The following is a 27,414-nucleotide window of genomic DNA, read 5'->3' as shown; positions in this document are numbered from 1 at the left end:
GGAGGAATGCAGTCAGCCTCGATCCTGGTACAAAACCGCCACGGAAGCTGCACAGACTGCACTCAAGCCCACTGTGGATGGTCTCTGAGCCTCCTGACTGTTAATGCAATCCTGCCACACAGGAATTATGCAAAGCATGTGCCTGCAAGCTACAGACCTCTGCCTTGAGCATCTGTATCTTCTTGCAGCCAGAGATGCAGCACTAAAAGCCTTGCTTACGGTTGAACACCCCTTCCCCCAAAAACAAATAAATTAAATGCAAGCAGAATTGAGAAGTTCCTACAATTTCACTGTAGAGAGTAAGACTGAAGAAATTTAGTACAGCCCAGAGTGAGAGGAAAAGGAGCAAAATAATATGTAAATTAGGCTCTCTACAGACTTTGCAGTAAGAGACAGTAAATACTAGCTGGTCAAGACTGATATTCCTGTTGCACTAGAATAAGCTTTTGAGCATCTGCTCCTGAGTACAATAATGTTAACTTCTCCTTTTAAGTTATAAAGGTTTACCTACTGTTCCATCCATTACCAACCATCATACCTGGTGCAAGAGCTCCAGCTTCTCCAGCTCCCACTGATGCTCAAGAATAAGGCTATCTCCACGTGGACGCCACCCTGCCAGGTTCTCCTCGCCACGCACATATGCCACTGATGTGTCAAGTATCTTCCTCCTCCGCCTCTGCATCCCTGCACACACATGATCCACTAGGTTAAAACCCCAGAGTGTTGCTTGTTGTTTTTCATGCAGGTATCCCAACACTACTGTAGTGCTTTCAAGCTCCTGAGGTGGTAATATGCAATTGCTGATCCTTTATACATTACTTTCCCAGAATGCAGAATTATTTCCCAACTGTCTCTAAGTTTTTTTTATTGTGCAAATCCCATAGATATTAAACAATCTTATTTAGTTTAAATCTTTTATTATTGATGACAGATGAACTACATGGCCAAACAGTAAAATTTCAACTTTGGTTTTGCTCCAGTGCACTTTTTTTTTTTTAATAGAAAATGAGGTATTTTTAATTACTGATCTGGCAGACTCACAAGTCCTATGGGATAAATTAATTCCACATTTGGGCACTCTTCAGCCAATTTCTGCCTTCTGTTTTTCTCTTGTACAGTGTTGTCTTGTGATACTAATAATAATAATAACAGTTTATATACCGCAGGACCATGAAGTTCTATGCGGTTTACAAAGATTAAAAGAAGGTACAAATAGATTGAACCTAACATGGTGGAAGCTAGTGATTAACAGCTCAAGGGATCAGTTATTGAGGAGAAAGAGTTGTATGGGTCAGCTGCCTAGATATTTCAGAAACAGATGTTTTTAGGCGTTTCCTGAATTCCCCATAAGTAGTAGGAGTAAGCAATTGTTCTAGATCTTTACCCCATAATGCTGCCTGATGAGAGAAAAGGTGTTGATGGTGTCTTTTGAGTTTACATCCTCTAACTGGAGGGGAAACAAAGTTCAAATGTGAGCTTCTCTTATGTCTGTTGGCTAAGAAGGAGAAAAGGTCAGTTATGTATTTAGGGGCTAGATCATATAGTACTTTAAAGCAGAAATAGGCAAACTTAAATTTTACGTGTGCCTCCATAGGCAGCCAATGCAGCTGTCGGTAGTAAGGTGTCACATGATCAAACTTCTTCAGCCCGAAAATCAGTTTGACTGCTGCATTTTGCACCAATTGTAATCGTCGCATATTCTTTTGGGAAATTGCTAAATAGACGATGTTACAGTAATCAAGTTGACTCAGTACGAGGGATTGTACCAGGATTCTAAATGCTGACATATCACAATATGCTCTAATGGATCGAAGCTTCCAGAGAGTGAAAAAACCCTTTCTGATTAAGGAGTCTACCTGGTCCTTCATGATTAAGCACTGGTATAGTGTTATACCCAATACCTTCATAGTAGATTGAATAGGATAACTGAGGTTATTGATGCATAGCGGTGTCTTGGTGTCCAGCGGGTGTGGCAAAGCTACAAAAATTTTGTTTTTTCTGAATTAAGTTTCAGTTTGAATTTAGTCATACATTGTTCCATCAAATTTAGTGCTTCTGATGCCTTGGGAGTAATTTCCGAGAGAGAGTTAGTGAATGGAATGATGATCGTAAAGTCATCTGCGTAACTGAATAATTTTATCCCCAGCTGGGTCAATTGCGCACCTAGTGAGGACATGTAGACATTGAAAAGCAATGGGGATAGTGGTGATCTTTGAAGTACGCCAGATGGATTGCTCCAGGTATCGGAGAGATCGTAATTGAAACGTACTTGATAGGTACGGGACATAAGGAAGCCTCGAAGCCAGTCCAATACCTCTTCCCTAATACCAATTGCATCTAGGCATTGTAGCATTTTCCCATGGTCCACTAGGTCAAAGGCAGAGCTCATATCAAATTGCATGATCAGGGCATTAAGGCCCTTACTAAACAAGAGACGCAGATTATCTAAGATAGCCGCAATTACCATCTCAGTAATGAACAGAGGTCTAAAACCAGATTGAGTTTCATGCAGGAGAGAGAACATCAGTTGGGTATGTACCAATCCTTCCATGATTTTTACAATAAATGGAATGGATGCTACTGGTCTATAGATGGTTACCAGTGCGGATGATTCTTTGCTATTTTTTTGGAATTGGGGTTATTATTATGTAACCATTATTAGTGAGGAACTTTCCATTTTTTAGGTTATGGGCTAAGTAATTCAGCAAAGATAGTTTAAATTCTAAACGAGCCGCTTTCATAATTTCTGGGGGACATGAGTCCAGACTGCAGTATGATTTAGAGTATTAGTTATATAGTTTGATATAATTATTGCATTCTAAATCTTGAAAGGAACTCCAGATCATGTCTGCTGGTATTTCATTTTCTTGTAAAAACATATCTGTTCCTGAAATATCTAGACAGCTGACCCGTACATCTCTTTCTCCTCAATATGGTTCTCTTGACCTATTAACCACTTTCTTTCACCTCTTTTAAGTTCATACACTAGAAACTGTATAAAAATGGATGAAGAACCATAAATTGAAACTGAATGCAGAGAAAACCAAATTCCTACTACTAGAGAAGGAACAAAAGCAATCTATAACAGAATTGGAAGTAAATACAATCAAATATCCCATACAGAGCACTCTAAAAATTCTAGGAATACAATTAGATAGACGCTGCACTATGCAGACACAGATACACAAAGTCATACAGAAGGCATTCTTCACCATGCGAAACCTAAGAAAAATAAGAAATTTCTTTACCAAAGAACACTACAAGATCATTGTACAATCCCTCACAATCAGTAACTTGGATTACTGCAACAGCCTCTACCTAACATGTCCTAACAATATGATAAAACAACTACAGACAGTTCAGAACACTGCCATCAGACTCATCTACTGTCTCAGCAAATTTGACCACATCACTCCCGATAAAAGCAAGAACTCAATTCAAGTTCTATTGTCTGCTGTTTAAGATAACCCATGGAACTGCCCCCTGTTACCTAAACAATCGCCTAAACCGTTACCGCTCATCCAGATCAAGAAGAACGCAAAACCTATTCACCTTCCCACCTAATAATGGAACCCGTCTTAAGAAACTATACGACAGCTTTCTAGCGACACAGGCAGCAAAAATTGACCCCACAATCACCAAACTAATGATCAATACAACAGACATCAAAGTGTTTCGAAAAGAAATCAAAACATTTCTATTCAGAAAACACGTCATTACCAACTAATATCCTCCCTTTATGCACAAGCTCTCCCTCGATAGAATAACACATTAATTCAATTCTTAGAACCTTTCCTATCATACATACTCTGATTCCTATATAAACATTTTCCACACTATCCAATAAATTTCTTACTTCATTATTAGGTAACTTCCAATCTGTAAACCGTATATACTGATAATCTCCACTATATTCTGTTATCACTTGATTCCCTTGATATGTAATTCTCAAAATTGAATCCTCTACCACACCATTTAATGTACACGAATCACTGTTATGTAATTTATCTAGATAATCTTTATTACGCAATTCTTTTGGTAATTCCTATAATTTGTATTCCGCCTTGAACAATATATAATGTATAATGTATTCGAAATTAATTTTCCTATGAACTGTTTTCCTACCTTCTTCTACTCTATGTTTATAACCTAACTAATTTATTTTTCTCAAGTACTTTAGCAAGAATGTGAGCCTTTGGGACAGTCAGGGAACTCTAAGTACTTTCTCTTCATCTTAATTAATCTTACTTATTGCATTTCTTCTGTTTCTACTGTAAACCGCTTAGAACCTCACGGTACAGCGGTATATAAGAAATAAAATTATTATTATTATTATTCAATTTGTAACGTCTTTTAATCTTTTGTAAACCGCATAGAACTTCACGGTACTGCGGTATATAAACTGTTATTATTATTATTGTATGTTAGCTATTTGATGACCATTGGTGTCATTTGTCAAACAGTTGTTTCTTAGATTTTTAATTTTTGAATCGAAATGCTGTGCTAAATCATTTGCTGAAGGTGGTTTAATATTGTGCACAAGTTGAGTGTGGCGTGTGGTGTCAAATAAATTCGTAACCAAGTTGAACAGATCTTTGGTATTGATTCCTTTTGAGCTAGATAAGTTGATTTTAGAAGAGTAGAATGCTTTACGTTTGTCTTTTATCAGTTGTTTGTAGATTTTTATGTTAGATCTCCAGTTGTTACAGTCTGACAATTCTCCCGTTTTTTTCCAAATTCTTTCCAGTCATCTTACTAGTTGTTTCATTTTTAGAAGTTCGGCGTCAAACCATTTGTTATATTTATTTGTGCAGCTTTTTCGTTTAGGGGCAATTTTATCTAAAATGGATGTGCTAGTTTTCATCCAGTGATCCCAGAAATCGACTCCTTCTCCTATTTCCGCTTGTAGTTCACATTGTGTGATATTCTCTTTTTATCCTTGGATGTGTTTTAGATTTTAAATGAGTCCAGATTAATTTGAAATAATATATAAAATGGTCAGACCAGATATCGTGACACCAGGTGCCATTAGGTAGAAAGATGGCAGGGTCTAAAATTTCCTTTGTGGACATAGCTATCACATCTAAGTGATGACCTTTTTCATGTGTTTTGTGTGGGTAAAGGGAGATTGTAATTGAGTAGAGATAGAAAGTTTTTAAAGTCTTTCGTATCTGGATTGTCCTCTTCATCTACAACTCATCACAGTTCATTTAAGTACTTATAGCCCATTAAATTAACTATTATCTACCCCAATATAGATTGATACATATTCTAAACAACAGACTGCATTACAATTTAAGGAGGTATATATGCATATATGTATTTTATCATTTTATGCTCTCTTGCATTCACTTTTTCTATTTTCTTGCATCCACAATTTTTGGATATACTAATTTTAAAATGAAGTGGCAGTTGATTATTATTTGCTTAAAGTAAATTTAATTAGTCATTATTTGTTTTTGTGTTTATCAGTTTAACTTTGTTATCTCAATGTGCAACTTTTTAATGCTTTTTATGTCATTTATATATTATATTTATTTATTTAATTGTTGTTCAATATGTGTATGCATCATCATCTTTTGGTTTTTATCTTACATTACATTTCATTTTGCATTATGTTGTATACGCATTAAAAGTTTTAATGTAAATTATTTCATATATTTTATTGATGTTTGTATGGTATTGTACTTTGTGAACCCCGAAGCAGGCATTTGCCGAAACATGGCCCATGTCGGATTCGTTTGAAGTGTGTTCTAAGGGAGTTAACTATTAAAGATTTTGCCAGCTTGGATACCTTGGTCATCTCTGCTTATTTTTGGCTCATTCCATCAACTAAACATGTCTGTCTCTATGTCATCAACTATACTGTCTCTATTTTAAGCTAGATCCCATTAAATAGTCCCTTTGTAGCAGTCTGATAGCAAGCACCTTATTTGTTTAATGGTCTCAGAAGGTTGAAAAATAGGCACTCATGTGTGAAATGAGTGTAAGCCATTAATGAATGTTGCAAACTGGTATGACAATCGGCAGGCTTGTATCCACAAGCACTAGCCAAAACAGTTTGCTATGTAGTTTTATTTGCAAAAGCCTGTGGGCATTGGTCTGTCATAAGCATACTGATTGAACCTTCCTCAGCTATCAGTCTTAGACTGTGAATGCACAGAATGGCCCTACTGCCTATGAGTTGGATATTACCATGAAGAGATCCATAGACTTGGTGGCATGCTGTGCCAAGGGGAGAGGATATGTGTAGGGGGACTAGCTCACTTATTCTCAGAGTCCTGAAATATGCAAATGAAATGCTACTTCAAAAAGGGCCAGCTCTGCCAGAGATGAAGGTGTCACCAGTTGTTTTCATGACTGGAGAAGGGTGTAATGAATGCCCTATAGAGTACTAGATCTAGACATCCTAGATGGAGTTCTGCACTTGCTTCTTGATCAAGGAAAATTTGGTTGGTGTTGCAAAAAAAATGATTGGATTCCTCCAAAGTTGCTAGCACATTGCTGGGAGACCAGCTGCCCTTTATACAGTCAGGATAAAATTCCTTGAGCTGGCTGATAGTTGAGGATCAAAAGTGTGAGCACCCTTACTGGACCCAGAACTCTATGAAACCTCCTCCTAAGGCTAATCTTAGCAGTTCCAAAGTCCTTATAGATGGAGGAGCATGCAGGTGGGGCACCAATTCACTCCCAAGATTCACGTGCATGAAATATTGAATTGACTATTTTGATAGTACCTGAGATGTGTGTTGCTGTATGCAAAATATTTAAGACCACACTAACACCTGTAAGAGATCAACCATCCCTTGACATTTCACCAACTAATTGTTAATTACATAGCTCTCATATAATGTGAGAATGGTAGAAGCATTACTATCTTGTTTTCTACCCAGGCCCTCATATGAATAATGAAACTGCCACAGAGGATGGTTATGCTTTGTGTTCACAGCTTCTCCTGACACTTGGAGGGGTGGGATGAAGGTCACGCCAGGTTTCTTCCAAACAGACACCAAGGCCAATGTGTCTGTAAATAACAATGTCTTGAGTTACAGATGGCCTGGGATTGCCAAAAGGTAGACGCCACGGAATTCTTTCAGGAATCTAATCTATACTTGCATGTCCAACTGCATGCTTTTGGTAAATGCAAATAAATGGATTCTTACCCACTACATATCAAGCTGGCTAATCTCCTAGTTAAAACCTGTCCTATGGGTGAAGCTTGAGTGATGAGGGTCTGCATTTCAGCCTTTAGTGCCCTAAACTAAAATAGTTTTGGTTACCTTCTCACGACTAACTCCTAGGGAGGGCCTACTCTGCACTCTTACATAAAAATAGCCTTACTGGGTCAGACCAATGGTCCATCAAGCCAAGCCCATTCCCATGGTGGCCAACCCAGGTCACCAGTACCTGGCCAAAACCCAAAGAGTAACAACATTCTATGCTTCTGATCCAGGGCAAACAGTAGCTTGTCTCATGTCTTTTTCAATAACAGACTATGGACTTTTCCTCCAGGAAATTGTCCAAACCCCTCTTAACTGTACCTAACACTATTCTAACTTGTGGAGTGCAGCAAACACACTACACGGTTATACACTATAGGGCACTGCACACATAACAGTGATAGTTACTTACCAGGACTGCCTGTATCAGCCATTTTGCACAAGCTCAGTTCATAGATTCCTGTTACACGGTTTCTGTTGAGAGACAGTAGCCTTCAGTTCTTTCATTTTCTTTTTTATAAATCTTTATTCATTTTTACATCTTACAACAAGTGTATCAATAATTGGCAAATGAAATTAAATACATCACTTGAATTTCTGATATATTTAACATTAATACATAAAATTTAACCCCTTCCCTCCCATCCCTACCATAACATATGCAATCAAATATATCCTATAAAATATTCTTTTTTACTGATCCAAACATTTAATAAAATTCAGAATTCCTCCTCCCACCCCTTCACTTGTAATGTACTTATAATGGAAAAATGGTATCTATTCATTACAATAATTTGTCAATGGCCCCCATATCTCTTTAAATTTTTTATAATTCCCTTTTTGTATGGCTATTGTTCTCTCCATCTTATAGATGTGACACAAGTTCCACCAAAAACTGTAATTTTTCCAATTATTTGTGATATGTTGTATGGCGACTCCTGTCATAATCAATAAAAGCTATTATTGTTTGATGAAATTTGGCTCTTTGTTCTCATTGACATACCAAAAAGAAACATGTCTTACGATAAAGCCACGGGATTCTCCAATAAACAATTTATTTGGGTCCAGATTGATTTCCAAAAGGTCAAGATAAAGGGACAATAGTATAACAAATGATCTAGTGTCCCAATCTCAAGATTACAATGCCAGCATCTATTAGACTTAGAGCTATTTAACTTCTGTAATCTAACTGAGGTCCAAAATGCTCTATGTAATAGGAAAAACCAAGTTTGTCTCATAGATGCGGACACTGTACATCTCATCCTCCAAGACCAAATTCGTGGCCATTGAGACGCAGAAATTTGCTGTTTAATCTCAATGCTCCAAATGTCCCTAAGTCCAGTTTTAGGTTTTTTATTTACAAATCCGTTTATCAATTTATACCACTGTGCGGCCTGATGTCCCAAGAAGTCCACCTGAAAGCATAAAAATTCTAAACTATATTGCGTATTATGATTTTTCAATGGCCTGCTTCAGCTGCAACCATCTAAAGCTTTGTGATTTATTAAGACTATATTTATGCTGCAGCTGTGAAAAATCAAGCAGTTTACCATTTGAAATGACAGCACCTAAAATCCGTATACCTGCTATCATCCAATGCTTCCAGATGACCTTAAATCTGCCAATTTGAATCTTGGAGTTTAACCATATAGTTTGATTGGTCGATTTATCGACTGGAATAGATGTTAAATTACTGACATATCGCAGAGTTTTCCATGTATCCTTCAGTTCTATAGACCCTATGACCCCACAAATAAACTATAGCTAATCATACTTAGCTGATCTTTGGGTGACTTACGAGTCAGGGGATTTGGAATAGCCACTACCAAAGAGACTACGAAGAGAACGTGGTGGAGAAATCTTGGCATCTCGTGAATAGAAGACCATGCATACATCTTTGGTAATGACAGCTGGCTGAATGCAGTGGTCAAGCTATATACAAAAAAAAAAAAAAGATAATGCTCAAAAGACAACCCACACACAAGGCAGCTATACTCAACGTACATCTATAGATAATGTTTCCCTTTATGTAATGCAAAAATGACTTGCAAGTAATCCAGAAGCTTTGTGGAGAAGGTTCCTATCCTCAGAAAAGATGCTGGAGACTTAAAAGCCATTTTCAAATTATGTAGACAGAGGGCCATCTAAAATATCTGGGGGTTAATCTCTGGCACTTTGTCCGGGTTTTGAAAAGCTTCCACCTTGGGACCATGTCAGGAGGGCGTCTGCACATGCACAGATGCCCTCCCGACACGGTCCTGAGGACGAGAACAGGTTGAGGCGGAAGAGGGTGTGACTTGGTTGTAACGGAATGGAGCTGGGTGGAACTGGGCAGGCCTAGAGGCGGGGCTATGGGTCCGGATTTTATGCAAGTAAAATCTAGTAAACTTAGTCTGACCAGTGTTCCTCTCCCAAACATGCAAGTACTGAGCTTACAGCCTATTAATACTGTTTTGATTTCTCACCTCCAAGTATGCAGACAGTGTCATGTAAATCTTCTCTCCATACGGAGTCACTCTGTTCAGGAGGAGAGAATTATGCAAAGAGCTGTCCCAAACTGCCTCAAAGCGATAGAAGATCCTAAAAGAAATTATAAAATCCTTTAATGTCCCATAAAATTATGCATACCTCATAAACCCCACAATGAAACATTTAAAACACTACAAGAAGACAACCTGAAAGGATGGCATATCCTAAGATAAGAAAAGAGGGCAGAGGAGCCAAAGCACTAAGGCAAAGAACCTATGAGGTTTGAGAACATTGGAGAAAATCTAAACCTCTCTTTCAGTGTTCTAATCAATCTCCCAAGATAACAGCACTCTAAACATCACTTACCAGAGTTAACAATAATGCCAAACATCAGCAGCACAATTTTAAGAAAGCTTTTTTTAAAAAAAAAGAAAAAAAAAAGCCTATATTGCAATGCCCTACAACAAATAAATGCTGAAACCATATTATACATTATTTACATGCTAAAAATACTGTATTCCTGGTGCCTCTCTAATCCAGGCTTAAAGAACACAAGCACTGAATAAGGCCCAGCAAGAGACAAGAACAAGGACTGGATTATCTATATCATCAGAAATACAAGGAAGGGAAAAAAGTTTCCAGCATAGCTTGTTAGTTCAGATATCCAAACAACATTAACTTCTTACAAATATATTTCCTCTGCCTCCAAAGGTTATATAATGGAAAGCAGTGTTCTGATAACAATATAGAATAATTCTATATATATCATCCCAGTTACAATACAAGGGTAGATTCTGTGCAACAAGTGGGACAATTCTGTGCCAAATTTCAGAGATTCCATGCCAACTTTGTGGCTTATTTGCATATATATTTATTAATGTAAGTTTTAGTTTCCTTTATAAAAATAATTTTATGACTTTTGTGTCCAGTTTATTTAGTCTTTATAATGGAGAAAAAAAATCTCAGTGATTGGTGCTAGAAAGGTTAGGGATGATAGAGAACAGGAGGAAAGGATGGGACGTGGACAATGACTAGAGAGAGGGAATATCAGAAAGGACACGGAGAATGGATTACATAAGAACATAATAATTGCCATACTGGGACAGACTGAAGGTCCATCAAGCCCAGTATCCTGATTAATGAATTTCCAGTTAACTTATATTTTTTATTGTTTGCTTCTGGTATAGGATGACATCATCTTGCCTCATGGAAAGGAGTTTTAGCCTCACCCTTGTCTATGTAAAGTTATACAGAATGCACGTTGAAGTGACAGGCAAGCAACCCCTACTCACCTGCTGGAGCTGTGAGAAGACTTGAGGTATTTTGCAGAGATGATATTAAGAGACAGAACAGCATCCACAGCAGAATCAGCCACTTCAGCTTTATTCCTGATTCGTCCTTAAGGGATGGAATATTGCACATCAGAACAATTACAGACAAGGAAAAGAATAAACCAGATATACTTATGCGACTTAAGGCTATAAATATCTGTGCTGTAGGACAGGAAATTCTTCTTCATGGAGATGGTGGTAGATGCCTGGGATGCCCTTCCAAGGGAAGTGGTGAAGAGGAAAATGGTAATGGAATTCAAAAAAGCGTGGAATATAGAGGATCTCTAATTAGAAAATGAAGGATGTAAATTAAAGAACCAAGGCCGGTATTGGACAGACTTGCATGGTCTGTGTCCCCATATATGGTGATGCAGTGTAGGGTGGGCTGGAGTGGGCATCAATGGGAACTCCATTAAGTTAGAACATGAGGATGTTACTGGCTAGACTTTATGGTAGATATCCTGCAAACAACGGGATGGTTGGATAAGCTAGAGTGAGCTTGGATGGCAATTTCAGCATTTGAAACCTAGGACAATACTAGGTGGCCATTACAGTCTATGGCCCAGAAATATCAAAGAAGAGACAAGTTAATTTAATCATGTATTTTTAATGACTATAACTAATGGGCAGATTGGATGGATCGTTCAGGTATTTATCTGCCATCATTTACTATGCTACCCTGTCTGGTGGTTCCAATTGGTCCTGGGTATGCTGTAGAGACAGTGAACTCAAAGCCCAGGAGAAAAGAGGGAAAAAAGCTACCTCTGTAACTGTAGTACTGACCAGCTAACCAGAAGCATGGAAGGAGCAAGTCAATGGACGCAAGCCTCCAATCAAAGCTGAGGGTACTGGAGGAAAAGAATACACGTGCAATACACAACAAGGTCAACCATAAGAAAATGAGCCCTTAATCGCAGCAGGTTTAGCACATAATACAGCAGTTTGCTGGGACTGCAAGTGCTGAGCCTTGTATACTTCAACAGAATTAACACTTCCACACATCCTTGCACATTTTGGGCCTTGTATACACGGAGATACTCACCAACAACCAACTCCCGCACATCCTTCCAGTGCAGTTCACTGCCACGCTCATGGATGATGGTTACTGTGAGCCTGCGCTGGATTCCCTGCAGCATTAAACAAGTCAGTCAGCAGGAGATAAGTAATTACAAGAGAAAACAAATCACATCAACTTATACAGTGATGGTCTCTAATATGGCAGTTTTTCAAATAATTGAAATGAGCTCTCTAAAAAATAGTGGCCTAATGTGCAGCAATAGGTAAAAAGGCTAATACTGTAAATGTTAAGATATTAAAATAACTCTATAATATTGTGATCACAGCTATAATCTATTGTTAATAATATTACTTTCCTTGTATTATTTTAAATATTATTGTGAAGTGCTCAGACCAAGTAACCCAAAATATAGTGAAGTCACTACAATGAGGTTAACAAGGGGACCATCATCGCCTTCACCTGTCCCCTGCCCTCCCTAGATGACCACAAACATTTTCAGATCAACTTAATGTACTTATCTGAATAGGGGGGTAGTTGGTTTCGTTAATTCTCATTGATGACTGTGTACTAATAAAATTCGTGTGCTCCGTTAAAATCCTAGAACTGTTCATTCATTCTTCCAATCCCGTTTGTGGTCATCTAGGGAGGGCAGGGGACAGGTGAAGGCGATGATGGTCCCCTTGTTAACCTCATTGTAGTGACTTCACTATATTTTGGGTTACTTGGTCTGAGCACTTCACAATAATATTTAAAATAATACAAGGAAAGTAATATTATTAACAATAGATTATAGCTGTGATCTCAATATTATAGAGTAATTCTTGTCACAGAATACTAAGCTTTATCTCCCTATTAAGTAAGAAAGATATTAAAATAAAACAGAAAATGTCACTATATAAATAAAGTGACATTGAACATCTGTAACAGTGTTCTCTGTGGACAACAGGAACTAACAGGCACACATGTGGGTGATGGCACCAATTCATGGATCCAAACCTGTCCCATGTCTCAGAGCTCAGAAACCTCTGGAAAAGGCTTCTGAGTATATGCCACAGTTTCTACCCTGCAGCTCTTCTCAGAATATGACAGCTCATTCAGCAAGCGTGCTTCAACCTCAGGATGGGCTCCCGGGACTGTTTGGCTGTTGGATCTAACTGACCACAGAGAAAGCAAAGGTACTTAACTGTAGCAGTTGTTCTCAGAGGACAGCAGCTCAATAATCTCACATGTGGGGCAATGTATCCACAGACCCCTGGTGCGGATGCTTAAAAGCGCATGTATAGCTTTAAATTCTGACACCATGTACTGGATCCAGAGTGTACCAAGATAAAAGCCTCAGTTGCCTCATCATTCCTTGGTTATGGAATCCATGCTCTCAAACATGCCAAAAGTTCTAGAGACTATACCCCCGGTGACCCCAGGCAGGGAAACCAGAACACTGGATTCATTTGGACAAAAGATGTTTTTCCAGAGACAAGCAGGGAATATGCAGACACACTTGTTGGTGAAGTCTTCTGACTCCTCCCCTTGCCATGTCATTGTTTTCTTCAGCCGCTCCTGTACGAAGGATTTTTGGGGAATAGCGGGACTAGCGGAGGGGACTCCCAATTCTTCACCTGAATATTTTTTAGGATTCTGTGAAGTGCAACAGTCACCACCTCTGTAGGAGGTGATTCATAGTCCAGGACCTCGAACATCTCAGCCCTAAGCTCATCCTCCAGTTCCAAAGGAACTGGGATAACAGCCATCATCTCTTTAATAATAAAGGGGATGGAAAGGCTTTCTGGTGGTGATGATCTTCTTTCCTCTGGAGGGGAGGGAGTCTGATGGCATTCCATATGACTCTTCCTCTGAGCAGTAATGTGGATCCTCATCACACTGTCACAAATGGTCCAAATCGGTGTCAGCTAAAATATCTTCATGGGATGGAAAGCTGATACTATGCCTGGGTTGGATGTGAGGAACAATGTACTATCTCAGGTTCTATCTCAGACTCCAGCGAAGTTTCCTCTACCAACATCAATGGAGTACCTGCATAAGCTGGTATCAATGCCAACATCGCAAGCAATGATGACATCGGGATCTGCACCACAGGCAGAGGGGCCTTGAGGGATAGGCTGAACAAGCAACTTGGCTAGTTCAAGCACCCTTGATATCGATGCCATGTGCATAGCCAACAAACCTGCCAAAAACTCTTAGAGCATGGTTCAGATCCATCCATCCATCCAGGTTCACCATCAATGAAGGCTGCAGCATCATAGAAACATAGAAATATGATGGCAGATAAAGGCCAAATGACCCTTCCAGTCTGCCCATCCGCAGTAACCATTATCTCTTTCTCTCCCAAGAGATCCCAATGTGATTATCCCAGGCCCTCTTGAAATCAGACACAGTCTCTGTCTCCACCATCTCTACCACACTTTCTGTAAAAAAAGTATTTCCTTAGATTACTCCTGAGCCTCTTAACTTCATCCTATGCCCTCTCATTCCAGAGCTTCCTTTCAAATGAAAGACTCAACTCATGCTCATTTACATCATGTAGGTATTTAAACGACTCTTATCATATCTCCCCTTTCCTGCCGCCTTTCGTCCAAAGTATACAGATTAAGATCTTTAAGTCTGTCCCCATACACCTTATGACGAAGACCATGCACCATTTTAGTAGCCTTCCTCTGGACCGATTCTATCCTTTTTATATCTTTTTGAAGGTGCGGCCTTCAGAATTTTACACAATATTCTAAATGAGGTCTCACCAAAGTCTTATACATGGGCATCAATATCTCCTTTTTCCTACTGGCCATACCTTTCCCTATGCATCCTAGCATCTTTTAGCTTTCACCATCATCTTTTCAACCTGTTTGGCCACCTTAAGATCATCACATACAATCACACCCAAGTCCCGCTCTTCTGTCGTGTACTTAAGTTCTTCACCCTCTAAACTGTACTGTTCCCTCGGGTGTTTGCAGCCCAAATGCATGAGATTTTAGCTGCCAAATTTCAGAGCATTCTTCAAGCTTCTCCAGATCTTTTTTCATGTTGAATTCACACCATCCTAGGTGTCTACTCTATTGCAGATTTTCGTATCATCCCCAAAGAGGCAAATCTTACCTGACAGTCCTGCAGCAATATCATTTATAAAAATGTTAAAAATAGGCCCAAGAACAGAATGCATATTCATTGGGGAAATCCTGAAAACCCGACTGGAATATGGCTCTCGAGGACCGGAGTTCCCTACCCCTGATATAAAGCTAGGATTGACTGAGAATATATACAAACGTTCTAAAGAGCCTAGAATGGTTGTTTTAAATTGGTGGGGGAGGAGGCAGCTCAGGGAAAGAACTTATTTGTTAATGACTTATGCCATAACAAAGAACACAATGTTAAAACTAAGATTGTATTAAGACATATATGTCTTAATACAATACATGTGTTTTGTTCTAGCAAGAATTCAAATAAAATTTCAGTTTAAAAAAAGGAATGGTCAGTCAAACAGCATGCAAGTCTTTGCTTACTTGATGCAGCAGGAATGTGCCCTGGCAGGGGAGACCTCCAGTGTGATCCACCACTGCTGGGATGTACCTAGAGCCAAGTCAAGAAACAAAGAATGCACAATAAACCACATGATCAATCAACCTAGGTTAGAAAGGAAGGGACAGAACAGCCACAATAAGGTAGAATCTCAGCTATCCGACACCCACAGGAATTGGTGAATACCAGATAACTGGTTTTCAGGTTAATTGAGAGTGTGTTAGAAACCTTGTCTAACACACTCTCAATTCCCTCCCCCCCTCAAAGCACCAGCATGGCAGCGGTCCTGAACCACAAAGCCCTCCTCCCTCCCTTAAGAGGCAGAAGCAGGCGACAGTCCTGAGCCGTTAACTCCCTCGCTCCCTCTCTCTTCCTTACCAGAAGCGCAGTGGTCAGCAGGAGACAGCCTCAAACAGGCTGCTCATGGCCAGCCGTAGCTGGGCCTTTCTTTTGATGCATCAGAGGAAAAGCCCTGCCAGGGCTGGCAATGAGCAGCCTGTGCCTCCTGCTGACTGCTGCGCTTCGGATAAGGAAGATAGAGAGTGGGAGGGAGTTCACAGCTCAGAATTGATGCCTGCTTCTGCCACTTCAGGGCTTGAGAGAGGGAGGAGGGCTTGCGGCTCAGGACCACTGCCATGCTGATGCTTCGGGGCAGGAGGGAGGGGGATCCGTAGTTGCTTCAGGGCTTGAGGGAGGGAAGGAGGATTTGCGGCTCAGGATGCTGCCACTTCAGGGGACTTTTTTTTTTCCACCAGCGATTTTTTTTGCCAGTTGTGTGAGTCCCAGTTAACTGAGACTCGGTTAACCAAAACTCTACTGAATATCTGTTAGCATTTCCTGGGAAAAATTAATTAGCAATACTTGTTTTCACAAAGCAGCAAAAAGGTGGAGACAGGATGGGAATAAGAGAAAGAGCAGGACTCACTCTCCAGTGGGCTCCAGTTCACTGATCTCGAACCACACCAGCAGATCATAACGGCTAACACTGTGCCCCAGGCTGCTCTTATTCAATGGGTTCAGTTTTGTGGCTGGGACTACAAACAAAAAAATAAAACAATATAACAGTTCAAGTGAAAATTTGATAGAAGGTGCAGTCTTCGCAGGACTGTATTAGGTTCTTAGAGATGTTATGCTGTACTGTAGGGTAATCAGTATGTGTAGAAATTCTTTCAGCCCATCCTCTATGCTCATGCTCTCTGTTGCCATCTCAAGTTTGTACCAAAGCAGGCATCAGTCCTATACAAAGACAGAGAAGAGGAGGTGCAGGGATTCTCCCCAATTATAATTCTGTTCTGCTCTGATAAGAGAATGTAAGTAACAACATGAAAGATAACAATGCAACACAACAAAAGAAATTCCGCAAGGAGAACCAAAACCATCAGAACATTTATGGAGCTTAAACAGCTCCCAGCGTGCATTTTAAATACAACTTTTTCATTGACCAAAGGTCTGACTGACAGCTACTGTTTGGAAGAGACTGACTACACAGTCTGGGGAAGTAAGCAGAAAAGAGATGCAGCTTAGGATAGTTAGGATGGGAACTACAGCATAACAACTCTAATCTAATGGAAAAGATATTATCAAGGTAGAACCTAACCTCTTTTTCCATTGCAATAGAGATGTTATGATGTACTGTAAGGACATATCTAAGCAGTCCCTGAACTTCCGAGTGGGACTGAGGCGCCTAACCAAAGAACTGAGGACCTGAATGCGGCATCCTCCTTTGTTGCCACATCTACCCTGTAAAATTTGGTGAAAGTATGAAGGGTGGACCAGGTTGCTGACCTGCAAATCTGTTCAGGCAGTAATGCTCATGAGGAAGTCACACACCTTCTCAAATGCACTTTTAGCAAGATGGATGGCTGCTTCCCGCAACCAATGTTTGCAGAAAAAATTGTTTTGACCAGTCATGCAAGATGTGGTAGACTGACAGCTAAGAGGTGATCCAAAAGATGGAAGTCATTTGTCTCCTCTAGATACTTGAGGAAGGCTCTACAGAAGTCCAGGACCTTCAAGATCTTGTCCTTATGCCTGAAACCTGACGGATGAAAGGCTGGTAATCTCACTTCTTGGTTAACATGAAAGGCTGGGACCACTTTTGGTAGGACTTACCAGACTGTCCATAGCAAAATGCCCGCCTTCGTAATTTTGAGAAACGGTTCTCTGCACAAGAGAGCCTGCAAATTTGAGACTCTCCTGGCCGAAGTAATTGCCATTTTATTTCAGAAAGCTCTGAAAACTTTCTTGTTTACTAAACACTTTGGAAACTAAGCCATTCCGTGGAAAAAAAAGCAAAAACAACTGTGGAAACCCGTAAAAAATTAAAATTTTATTAATATTTTCAAGATATACAATTCACAAACTGTGGATACAAGGAATCACTACACATAAAATATTCCAGAAAATCTCTATAGAACAAATAGAATAGCAAAAAATAAATTTGTGGGATTTTATATATATATATATAAAGAAAATTCTGTGAAAAAAACACAAAACAACTGTGGAAACCCGTAAAATAATAAAAGTTAGAAAGAGCAGATCAGATTAACACCTTCTAGCTAGCTTGCAGAAGAAACAACTGAAGATGGCAGCAGAGAACATGAGCATAGAGGAGGGACTGAAAGAATTTGAGTGGCACCTTCTGCACATGCTGGCAGAATTAGATCGATTACCCTACAGTTTAGCATCACAATGGAATATCATATGCTTAAAATATAACTTCCCTCCCCTCTTAAACCTCTTTCAAAATTTCAGTTCTATCAACCAAAAGCAGGACAGGGCCCATGACATATCCATCCATCCCACAGCATCTGGCTAGGGCAGTATATCACAAACTGTGCGCCGTGGTGAGATTTTGGGTGTGCTGCGAGACACTGGTGAGGAGGAGAGGCAGTGGCACACTGCTTACAGGACGTTCTGTTGGCAGTCAGCCGGTGTTGGCACCTCTCCTCCTCGCCGATGCCTCTGCTTCTTTATGTGCCTCTCTTGTTGCAGCACCCCCCCCCCCCTAACTGGTGGCTCAGGGCCTTCGCACGTGATGATGTCATGCATGAGCATGAAGTAATCGTGTCGACTTCCGCACGTTTCCGGATGCCCTCCAGCTGAGGCACAGGGTTTAGTGTGCCAAGGAATCCAGAAGTTTGTGAGATACTGTGCTATGACATCACATCAAGCACAACAAACCCCAAAAGTAGCTTCTACATCTACTACAGAATGAATCTGGTTACTAACCATCTTGCTCGGTAGCCCTCTTGCTCTGGCAGCTGGAAACTGGCAGAAATGGGAAAGGGGGCGTCTGTTCAGTACCATCCTGAAAAGTTGCCAAGGCAGAGGCGGCCAGTATGCTGGCATACTGTGAGAAGGCATCCAGCATTTGTGCACTAACATAATCAGACATGAGGTATCTAACTAATTCAATCTTTCTCTTATGGGCTAAGGAAAGGGGCCAAGAACATAGGTGCAAAAAAAAGGGAGTCAAAGACAAACATGAGCAGGCAGGCAGGAAAAGAAAACAGAGCAGAAAAAAAAAAAAAAAAAAGAAATAATGGTAAAAGAAGATGCAAAATAAAATTCATCTCTACCCAAAACCTCCAGCGTGAACTATGAGCAGCAATATTAGCAGAAGTAAAATATAAAAATGAAAGACACAGAATTTACAGCAGCTGATACTGAAATAAGTGCAAATCAAACATAGCACCGGTGTCCTCTCTTGATTACAAGCACAGGATTATTTATTTTCCTCACAAGTTCCCAAGACACAGCAGGGATTTCAATGAAAACCTCTACAATCCATCACTTTTGTGTTTGGTACACTTTGTATTTGAAGCTTTTTAAAGTACATGCTGGACTCAGAAGTGGATCTTAAGGAGAGGGAAAGCAGGTACAGCCATCAGTTTCATGTGTACTCTATAAGGGATGAAGGAAAGCGAGTGAGCTAGTGGAGCAACAGGCAGGCAGTCTTGAGATCATGCCATTGGGTAAGAAAAGAGAAGGTAACAACCAGAAGCTACTCTGTAGTGTATGCTGCTTTGATATGTACAGGGTGTTGGAACACACTGTCGCCATTCTCAGGTCCATGCTGCAAAGAAAGGTGAGAAACTCCTCTCATGTGTGCAGTGATAGCTGTGGAAACAGATGCTTATTTCAGGAGCAGTTGGGGGAGGCAAGAACAAGACTGTATAAAGACCCCATCTTAGGGGACATACTAGGGGTACTACACAGAGGATGATCATCTTACCTGGTTTGGAGAGAGGCATTGGAGGAGGAAAGAATCTGCGCAAAGGTTGTGGAGGGCTGCAGGGAAACAGAAACTTGAAATTATTCCTATGACTGCAGAAGGTACAAATTCCAATCCTGCCTTTGGTCTATACTTCATTAATGCCTTTCTGCTTGACCTGTAGATGTCATACATATTGCATACTGCTCATAGAATATGTCTAACCGCTCTATATAGCCATTTTACACTACCCCCCCCCCCCGAATTCCTGTAAATAAACAGTATTCCATGTCTCCTCTTCCTACCTGAGATCCTGTCCCTGCAAGTGCAGTGGATGATGCTGATAATGGCCAAACACCTCAAATACAATTGGTTTGGTCTTGATATACTCGGCAAAGGATTCGGTCACTTCCACTGTGATCTAAAACCAGAAACGTTAGCCATATATATAGACTGTGAGATGCAATGTTACATATGCGTATAGTTATAAATTTACAGTTGAAAAAAAACCTCACATTCTGCACATGGTAGAATCCCAAAGGTGCTCCACGGCCATTGTTCTTCAGTGGTTCTGTGGAAAAAGCTTCATCGTGACGATGTAAAAAGCTGACATGAAAAATGAAAAAGAAAAGAAATCAGTGGTGAATGTAAATGACAGCTATGGTATGTACCGCAATGTTTATGCATAATGTGACAGACTGCCTATGTATGCTATCAGGTATTCTGAATCACTAGAGTTCTGTGTGCCTGAAAGAAAGGCACAGATTTCTCAAACTGAAGACTTTTTTCCCAAACCCACTAGAGCAGGGGTGTCAAATGTCGGTCCTGCTTTCATTGTATGCTAATAGATCTCATGTACATTCATTAGGGAAATCATGAAAACTCAACTAGATTGCGGCCCTCAAGGACCAACATTTGATACCCCTGCACTAGAGGGTGTAATAGTGCAGATTCTCTGCCAGACAAGTGCAAACGTCCCTCTAGGAATTATTTCATCTTGCACCAGGGACAGCACAGAGAACATTCCCTTTACCTGGGAGTTTGGGGCGTGGCAGCCAGCTCTTAAATGAAAAAGGCAAACTGGCTAGAAGGTGAAAGACAACACTGGAACAGGACAAAAACCACTCAGGGCTGAGGGCCACTGCAAATACAGAGCTGTCTGAGTCCATAGAACTGCAGGAAGCTGGAGAGGAGTTCCAGATCACAGAGAATCATTTGAGCTAACCTAAGGAGGTAGAAATGAGCTCTGATTGGCTCAGCCGGAAGACACAGGAGATGGACATCAGTTAAGAGAGCAGAGGCAAGTGAAAAGCCACTAGCTACTCCTGTACTGTTGAAAAGCAGCTCTTTTTAGGCTTGAAAAATATGTTCTTTTTGATTCTCTGGCAACCCCTGGTGTTTGTGTCAGCCACCATTTCTATTTTTTTTAGCATGAATGTGCCAAGAAGAACTTGTCATTGATTTAAGTGACTGCTAGTTTTCCCCATTAAATGTTTAAAATCTGCTCTCTCTCTTTTTAATTGTTAGCTTCAACAGCCAGGCCCCATCCATTCAGAATAAGCTCCATTCATGTACTATGCTCCCCAATGAGCATATTTTCAGACCAACCCCCTACTTCCTTACCCAGTACTTACTTAAACTGACAGAAGATATCTGCATACTCAGGCAGGATCCCACTAGCTTGCAGCACTGTGACACGGAAAGTGAACACACTACCCAACTTGAGGTGATCACCAATGTCTTCTGAAAATCCGTCTACCAATATTTTGCCATCCAGTGACTTTCCAGACTTTAACTCTGTAATGACCAAGCCAGGTTACACATACCCAAAGATTAAAGCCCTGCAGGTTATGGTAGTACACTAGTAAGCTTTTGATTTTGAAGAATACATATGCACTAAAAATCTGATGAAGCAGCTCACCCATTTCTTTCATTGCATTGATTTCATCCTGAGGAGTGATAACCTCTGAGCTCTGACCCTGCCCTTCCACAATCCGCAATTCTTCCAGTGACAGGCCGGAACGAGTCATTGCAACTGTTGAGATGTTGCTCTAACAGGTAAGAAAAAGGCAAAACACGGCCATCATGGTAAAGAACCACAGAGGATGAAAACAGGTTTTTTCTGTCTAATGTGGGTAAAATTCTACGCGTTCTTAAGGCCAAAAACCTCAGCAGAGCAGGAACGAAGCACTGCTGGTTACTACTTAATGATGAAGGATCATGAATGCAGCCTTTTTTTGCTCAAATGGTCTCTAATCTTGGTGACCAATTAGAGATCAGCTCTGGTTCAGCTTTTCTTTACTTGAGGGGGAAGCAGCACAGGAAAAGAATCCTGATGGCTGGGTTGGTAACGTGCATATATCCCAATAATAAAATGCTCTCTGTAAACAGATACCAATTCCTGCAAGTACAAGAGATGTGTCTTGTAAGAACTATAGCTCAAGTTCTCCGAGATAGATCTGTATGCTGAGTTAACAAACCCAACTGATCCCTATAGCTTTCTCATGCCTCTTCAGTCAAATTAAAGAATCCTACCTTATTAAAGTACTCATTATCAAAGGAAATTTTTGCAGTTCCTGACTGCCGAACACCAGATCCATAATCAGGGGCCTCTTCATCAGCTGTGGAGTGTGAAAGAGGATGAAGTGAGACGTGGAGAAGAGACAGGGATAATCTTCTCCTGACCTCTTACATATGCACAGAGTAAAGGCAACTATGTTGAGAGTCCAGTTTTATGCGATTCTTAAGAATAGTGGAAAAATTCAACTCTACTTACCTGCAATAGCCTGAACTGCTACACGCAGAAACCCTCGCACTTCTCCTTTCTCACTGACAATAGCAACTCTGTGAACCAGGGGCACTGGGTACAGCAGATTACTTAGATATACAAATGCTCTGCAAAGGGGGAAAGGGGAGAGAGACAAACCAGACCAGCATAAGGTACCTAGAAATTTAAAAAGTAATAGGATGCATGTAATTCTGTAGCTTGGCATGCAATATGGAGCAGTATGCAATGTTCTTTTAATATTGATGATCGATGACAATGATCCAAAACAACCAGAAGGAAAACATCAAAGTGACTTAACTGGATCTTACACACTCTCATAAAAATAATTACCACCATCATCCACTCTTTCCTAATCAACTTCCCTTTTTCATATTTTGCTAGTTCACTTGTTCCACAACCCCCGGCTCAAGATCAGTTCCTCCAACTTCCACCTGTCTGTAGGACCTATCTATCACCCAATAACTCAGAAGGTACGCTTGACTCAAGTCTATATCTGCTCTCATACCACATTGGGACTATCTTGCCACTAACCCTCTGAGACATACCTTAATCCTCTTCACATACATTTTTTCTTCGGTCTAGCTACCTACATTTATTTATTCCAAAGCCTTTGTCTTACCCATCTTGCCTGTCTATATGACCCCTCTTCTGCCTATTAAGATATTTCATTTGTATTGTGCTGACATTGCTACTATCCTATTTCTGTTATATGGCTATTTTACAGTGCTGTTTAATATGTATTTTACTGATACTACAATCAAGTTATTATTACAATTTAATTTGTCTATTTCTAATTCTACCTCACTGTTATGTTAACATTTGGCCATGTTATTGTAGTTCTACTGTTACTAGAGTGTAATTTGCCTACATCCTGCTACAGCTCTTGTACACTACCTTGGACAAATCTCTTCATAAAGGTAGGTAGAAAAATTCATAAAATTACTGTGTCACTTTGTACTGTAACCCATCGATTATCTTTGCTCAAGTCATAACAGGAATGGAAACAGCAAACCAACAAAATAGCAGTAAATAAAAGTATAAAAAGGAAGCAAATAATAAACACATCTTGGTACAAAATGAGACAAGAACAGAAAAACCAAAATAGCTGCAAATAAGGTATGGCAAAAGTTCATGGAAGCGCAAGGGGTCTCAGTCTGCAAGTAAGGGAGAACAGAAGAGAGCACTGTGGGAACAGATCCATGAGGGGGGGTGAGGGGGGAGACGGAGACAGAGAAGAGCATCAAAGGAACACAATCAGGGTGATAAAGAAGAAGGGTGGCACCAAGGGGAGAAAATTAAAAGATTCGAGCTACAATATACCACAAAAATTAATTTTAAAATATGTCTAAATTGAAAACAAAGTTACAGAATGTAAAGTGAAGAAAAAATTAATTTTGACCTCAAAGCAGCAAGCTTCATGCCAGAAATATCACTCTGTCCCCAAGGCAGTGTTTGTCTGCACACAGCCAGCTTTAACGCCCTTTCCGCTAGCAGAAATGAGTCAAGATGAAGTATGGTATTAGAGACGAAAGAGCCATTGGGTTTCATCCCTTCTCCATTGCTGGAGATGGGTTCCTGCATTTAAGCAGAATGCATGAAGTGAGCTGCACATGCGATGAGACCAGGAAGGTAAAGCAAACTGAAAGTGAAACTAATATTTAATTAACTAACATAAAACAGCATGGGGGTGGTTTATATAGAATACTCAATCCCAAATTAAAACATAATCCCCTGTTCACTTCATAAAAGTACAAAACATGTGCTGAACTAGTTGGAACAATAACTTCCCAGCATATCACAAGACGGCTAAAGGGACAAGCTCTGTCCTCCTCCACTTTTAAATTGAAGAAAATATTTTTCCTAGCAAAATGTAATTAAACAAATGACAGAGAGGTTAAGAAATCCCCTGAGCTGCCACACCTTGTTAACTTCTAATGACAATTATGCAGCAGCTAAGGGAAAGTTAGACTATTGAGATCTGTAACACTACAAAAAAGTAAGGTGGGCAAATGGAAAGGCCTCGTGACTTTCTGTGTTGTTAGTTTTCATAGTTCCAGGTGAAGGCATACTATTTTGTCTTTAAGCAATACATTTCATTCTCTTGCTTTGGCAATCATCACAACTTGATTGTATTCCCAATGAGGTAAAGCTGTAGGGCATTAACTCCTGCCCACCAATACTGTAGAAGTTCTCAAGCTACTAGTGACCATCCTGAGCCCATAACTCAGACTTACACTTGGACCTTAGCCATAAAGCGAAGAAGAGATCTAAGAACAAGTAGAAAGAACAACAAAAGATTGGTCTGTTTCTTCTAATCCTATGCTACATTGTCACTAACTATAAGTACTGTTATACTACCCACACTGAAAATACTCTTCTGAGCAGTCTGGTCTTCAAGAAACCTCAATATGCCTAGTTTTCAGCAAACTCTTCTTACTAGTATTCAGTACCTCATTCCGGAAGAACTAACCTGTTTCCAGTAAGATGCAGTGTGTACCAATAAGAGTTCCTTTCAATAACTTGACTGTATTGCTGTCTTCAAAGATACACAGGAATCATACAGAACATGATGACCAAAAAATTGGATACTGTCTTCCCAAATCACATCCATGAATCACACCTGAATCCTACATGCACTTCTCCTGGTTCCTTGCTTTCAGGATGCTACATATTCAAGAACATTCAAACAAACTGAGGGATCAAACAAGACTCATATTAAATTCTGTTGAATCTCTAAATACCAAGCAAATGTCTATATCGAAATTTATAGGATACTAACATATGCCAAATAAAATGAAGAATGTTAAACAAAATCTAAAAGTAGCACAGATTACATACTCCTCAAAATGAAGGAGATGTCCATTTAAAACAAGACGTTGTTTTAAATATTTGGGTATTCAATTGCCTTTGGATACTCATCAATTGTTTGCAACAAATGTTTCCTTTTTGCTCCAGTGGACATGGACAGTGCTGGATGGCTGGAGACAGCTTCCTGCTTTTTTTGCTGGGGTGCATTAGTCTGCTCCGTATGATGGTGTTACCTTAATGGTTATATGTTTTGCAGACTATTTCCCTTAAGTTAACAGTTAGCGATCTTAGGGTCCTTGCGAGGTATTGTATGGGCTTCTGTTGGCCTGGTAAGAAATCTAAAATAAAGCTAAGCACGTTGAGAGAAGGGTGGAAGCTGGCGGGATTGGGCTTCCCTGATCTTCAGTTGTATAACTATGTGTGCCTCTTACGTCATGTAGGGGACTGGATCCTATCCCTGTCTCGGTTTATGCCAGTATCTTTTGAGCAGGAGTATTATGCTCAGTATACTTTCCTTTTCTTGTTACATTTGACTCGTGTGACAATGCCTCAGGGCTTGCAAGATAGTGTTATTTTGCATCCATTGTAGAGTGCATAGGTTTGGTTGGTTTGGCTGTTGGGCGGTGATCCTCACTTTACTTATCTGTTGCCTTTATGTGGGAATGTTTCCTTTTTGCCGGGTTTGGAGAATAAAGTCTTTGCAACTTGGGCACAAAAGGGGGTGGTACGGTTGGAACATGTCCTACAGGAGGGGGGTGAGCTTTTGCCTTTTGATGTCCTTCAGGGTCAGGTGGGGGCTGTTAGGGCAGTAGATTTGTATATTGCCAATTACAACACTATTGGGCGTCTTTGGACAAATTGGTTTTGGGGATACATATGGGTGACCTCTTGCGACAAATTTTCTGCCCCAGAGAAAGATGACCTTTGTTCTGTATCTGGTCTATATAAAACCTTGGGAGGTTTGTTGTCCTGTAAGGATCTCATGGTGTATAGGGATCTTCATGCCACTCCCTGCCTTAACACAATGTGCATGGCTGCATGAATGCTATTATCAGGTGCTTTTAAGGGGTTATTATTCCCAATGTCAATTGTTTTACAGTGGGGGAATTGATTCTGATATTTGTGCAAAATATGGGCAGGACTGAAATACTTAGAACTTGCCTTTTGGGTGTGCCCTTGTATTTGCATTTATTGGAAACGTATTGTGGGATTTATGTGGTGGATTCTCCGTCAATCCATTGAGGGCACGGTAGCTCAGTTGGTCCTCCACTACTGTGCCCACCTATTGGCATTGGCGCAATCTCTTGCATCAACTTGCCAGTTGGAAAGCTCAGGATGTCCATGGGAAATGGAAGAGCAGGAGAATGTATTTGAAGATCTGAGAACCCTATTTAACACAGTTACATCCTAGAGGATACAGTGTTCTCCTTAATGAGCTTTAGTATATGAGTGTGTATAACTTTTGACAGAATCCTTGTTTTCCTTGTGGGGGGAGGTTTGGGGGGGTACCTGGGGGGAGTCGTTTTGGGATGGTTGGGGGCTGGGGGGGTATATTTGGTTGGTATTCCATATAATTTGTTGACAATGTTGGGTTCTCTATTGTATTGTGTGTATTCTGCTTTGTCACCAATACAAATTGTTTGAACATAAAACAGGACGATGACTGGGGTTTTTGCTACGTTTCCAACATTCTCTTGAATGCCTCAAAACAGTACAAAACCTCAGCAGCCAAACAAAGGACAATAATTGGATGATTCACTGCCACTGCTGAACTCCTTTACCTAGGTCCCAAAAGACCGCATACAAGGGGCGTTCAATAATTTATCTACTTCAGTAGGAAAGTAAAAAGTTTTCAAAACATTTTTGTTTTATTTTTCAATATAGTTCCCTGATAGTTCCATGCACTTCATCCACTTTTCCTGCAATGACTTTAACTCCTTTGAAAAGAATTCTTCTGTTTGACCTTCAAACCAGGATGTCATAGTTTCCTTGACATCTTCATCACTTGAAAACCTCTGTCCACGGAGAGATTTCTT

At 40.2% G+C, this 27,414-nt stretch overlaps 1 protein-coding gene across 10 annotated transcripts in view; it reads right to left on the bottom strand.

The window, feature by feature from the left end:
- KIF1B (kinesin family member 1B) overlaps positions 1–27,414 on the bottom strand; it is a 195,786-nt gene that overhangs the window by 14,834 nt on the left and 153,538 nt on the right. For 6 of the 10 annotated variants that reach the window (XM_033922759.1, XM_033922760.1, XM_033922764.1 and 3 more), the window contains 15 exons: positions 22,559–22,677; positions 22,318–22,403; positions 21,704–21,833; positions 21,417–21,579; positions 20,298–20,388; positions 20,088–20,203; positions 19,804–19,859; positions 16,492–16,600; positions 15,551–15,617; positions 12,063–12,147; positions 10,982–11,087; positions 9,686–9,800; positions 9,019–9,152; positions 7,633–7,694; positions 539–684 (listed from right to left, as the gene is read on the bottom strand). In XM_033922759.1, the coding sequence (XP_033778650.1) occupies positions 539–684; positions 7,633–7,694; positions 9,019–9,152; positions 9,686–9,800; positions 10,982–11,087; positions 12,063–12,147; positions 15,551–15,617; positions 16,492–16,600; positions 19,804–19,859; positions 20,088–20,203; positions 20,298–20,388; positions 21,417–21,579; positions 21,704–21,833; positions 22,318–22,403; positions 22,559–22,677 (1,585 nt within the window). Of the gene's footprint in view, positions 1–538; positions 685–7,632; positions 7,695–9,018; positions 9,153–9,685; positions 9,801–10,981; positions 11,088–12,062; positions 12,148–15,550; positions 15,618–16,491; positions 16,601–18,797; positions 18,999–19,803; positions 19,860–20,087; positions 20,204–20,297; positions 20,389–21,416; positions 21,580–21,703; positions 21,834–22,317; positions 22,404–22,558; positions 22,678–27,414 lie in introns of all 10 variants that reach the window. The other 4 variants (XM_033922756.1, XM_033922757.1, XM_033922758.1 and 1 more) reach the window with 1 other exon arrangement.

Source organism: Geotrypetes seraphini, chromosome 15, assembly GCF_902459505.1.
Source record: "Geotrypetes seraphini chromosome 15, aGeoSer1.1, whole genome shotgun sequence".
NCBI lineage: Eukaryota > Metazoa > Chordata > Amphibia > Gymnophiona > Dermophiidae > Geotrypetes > Geotrypetes seraphini.
This window is presented reverse-complemented; position numbering and strand designations above follow the sequence as displayed.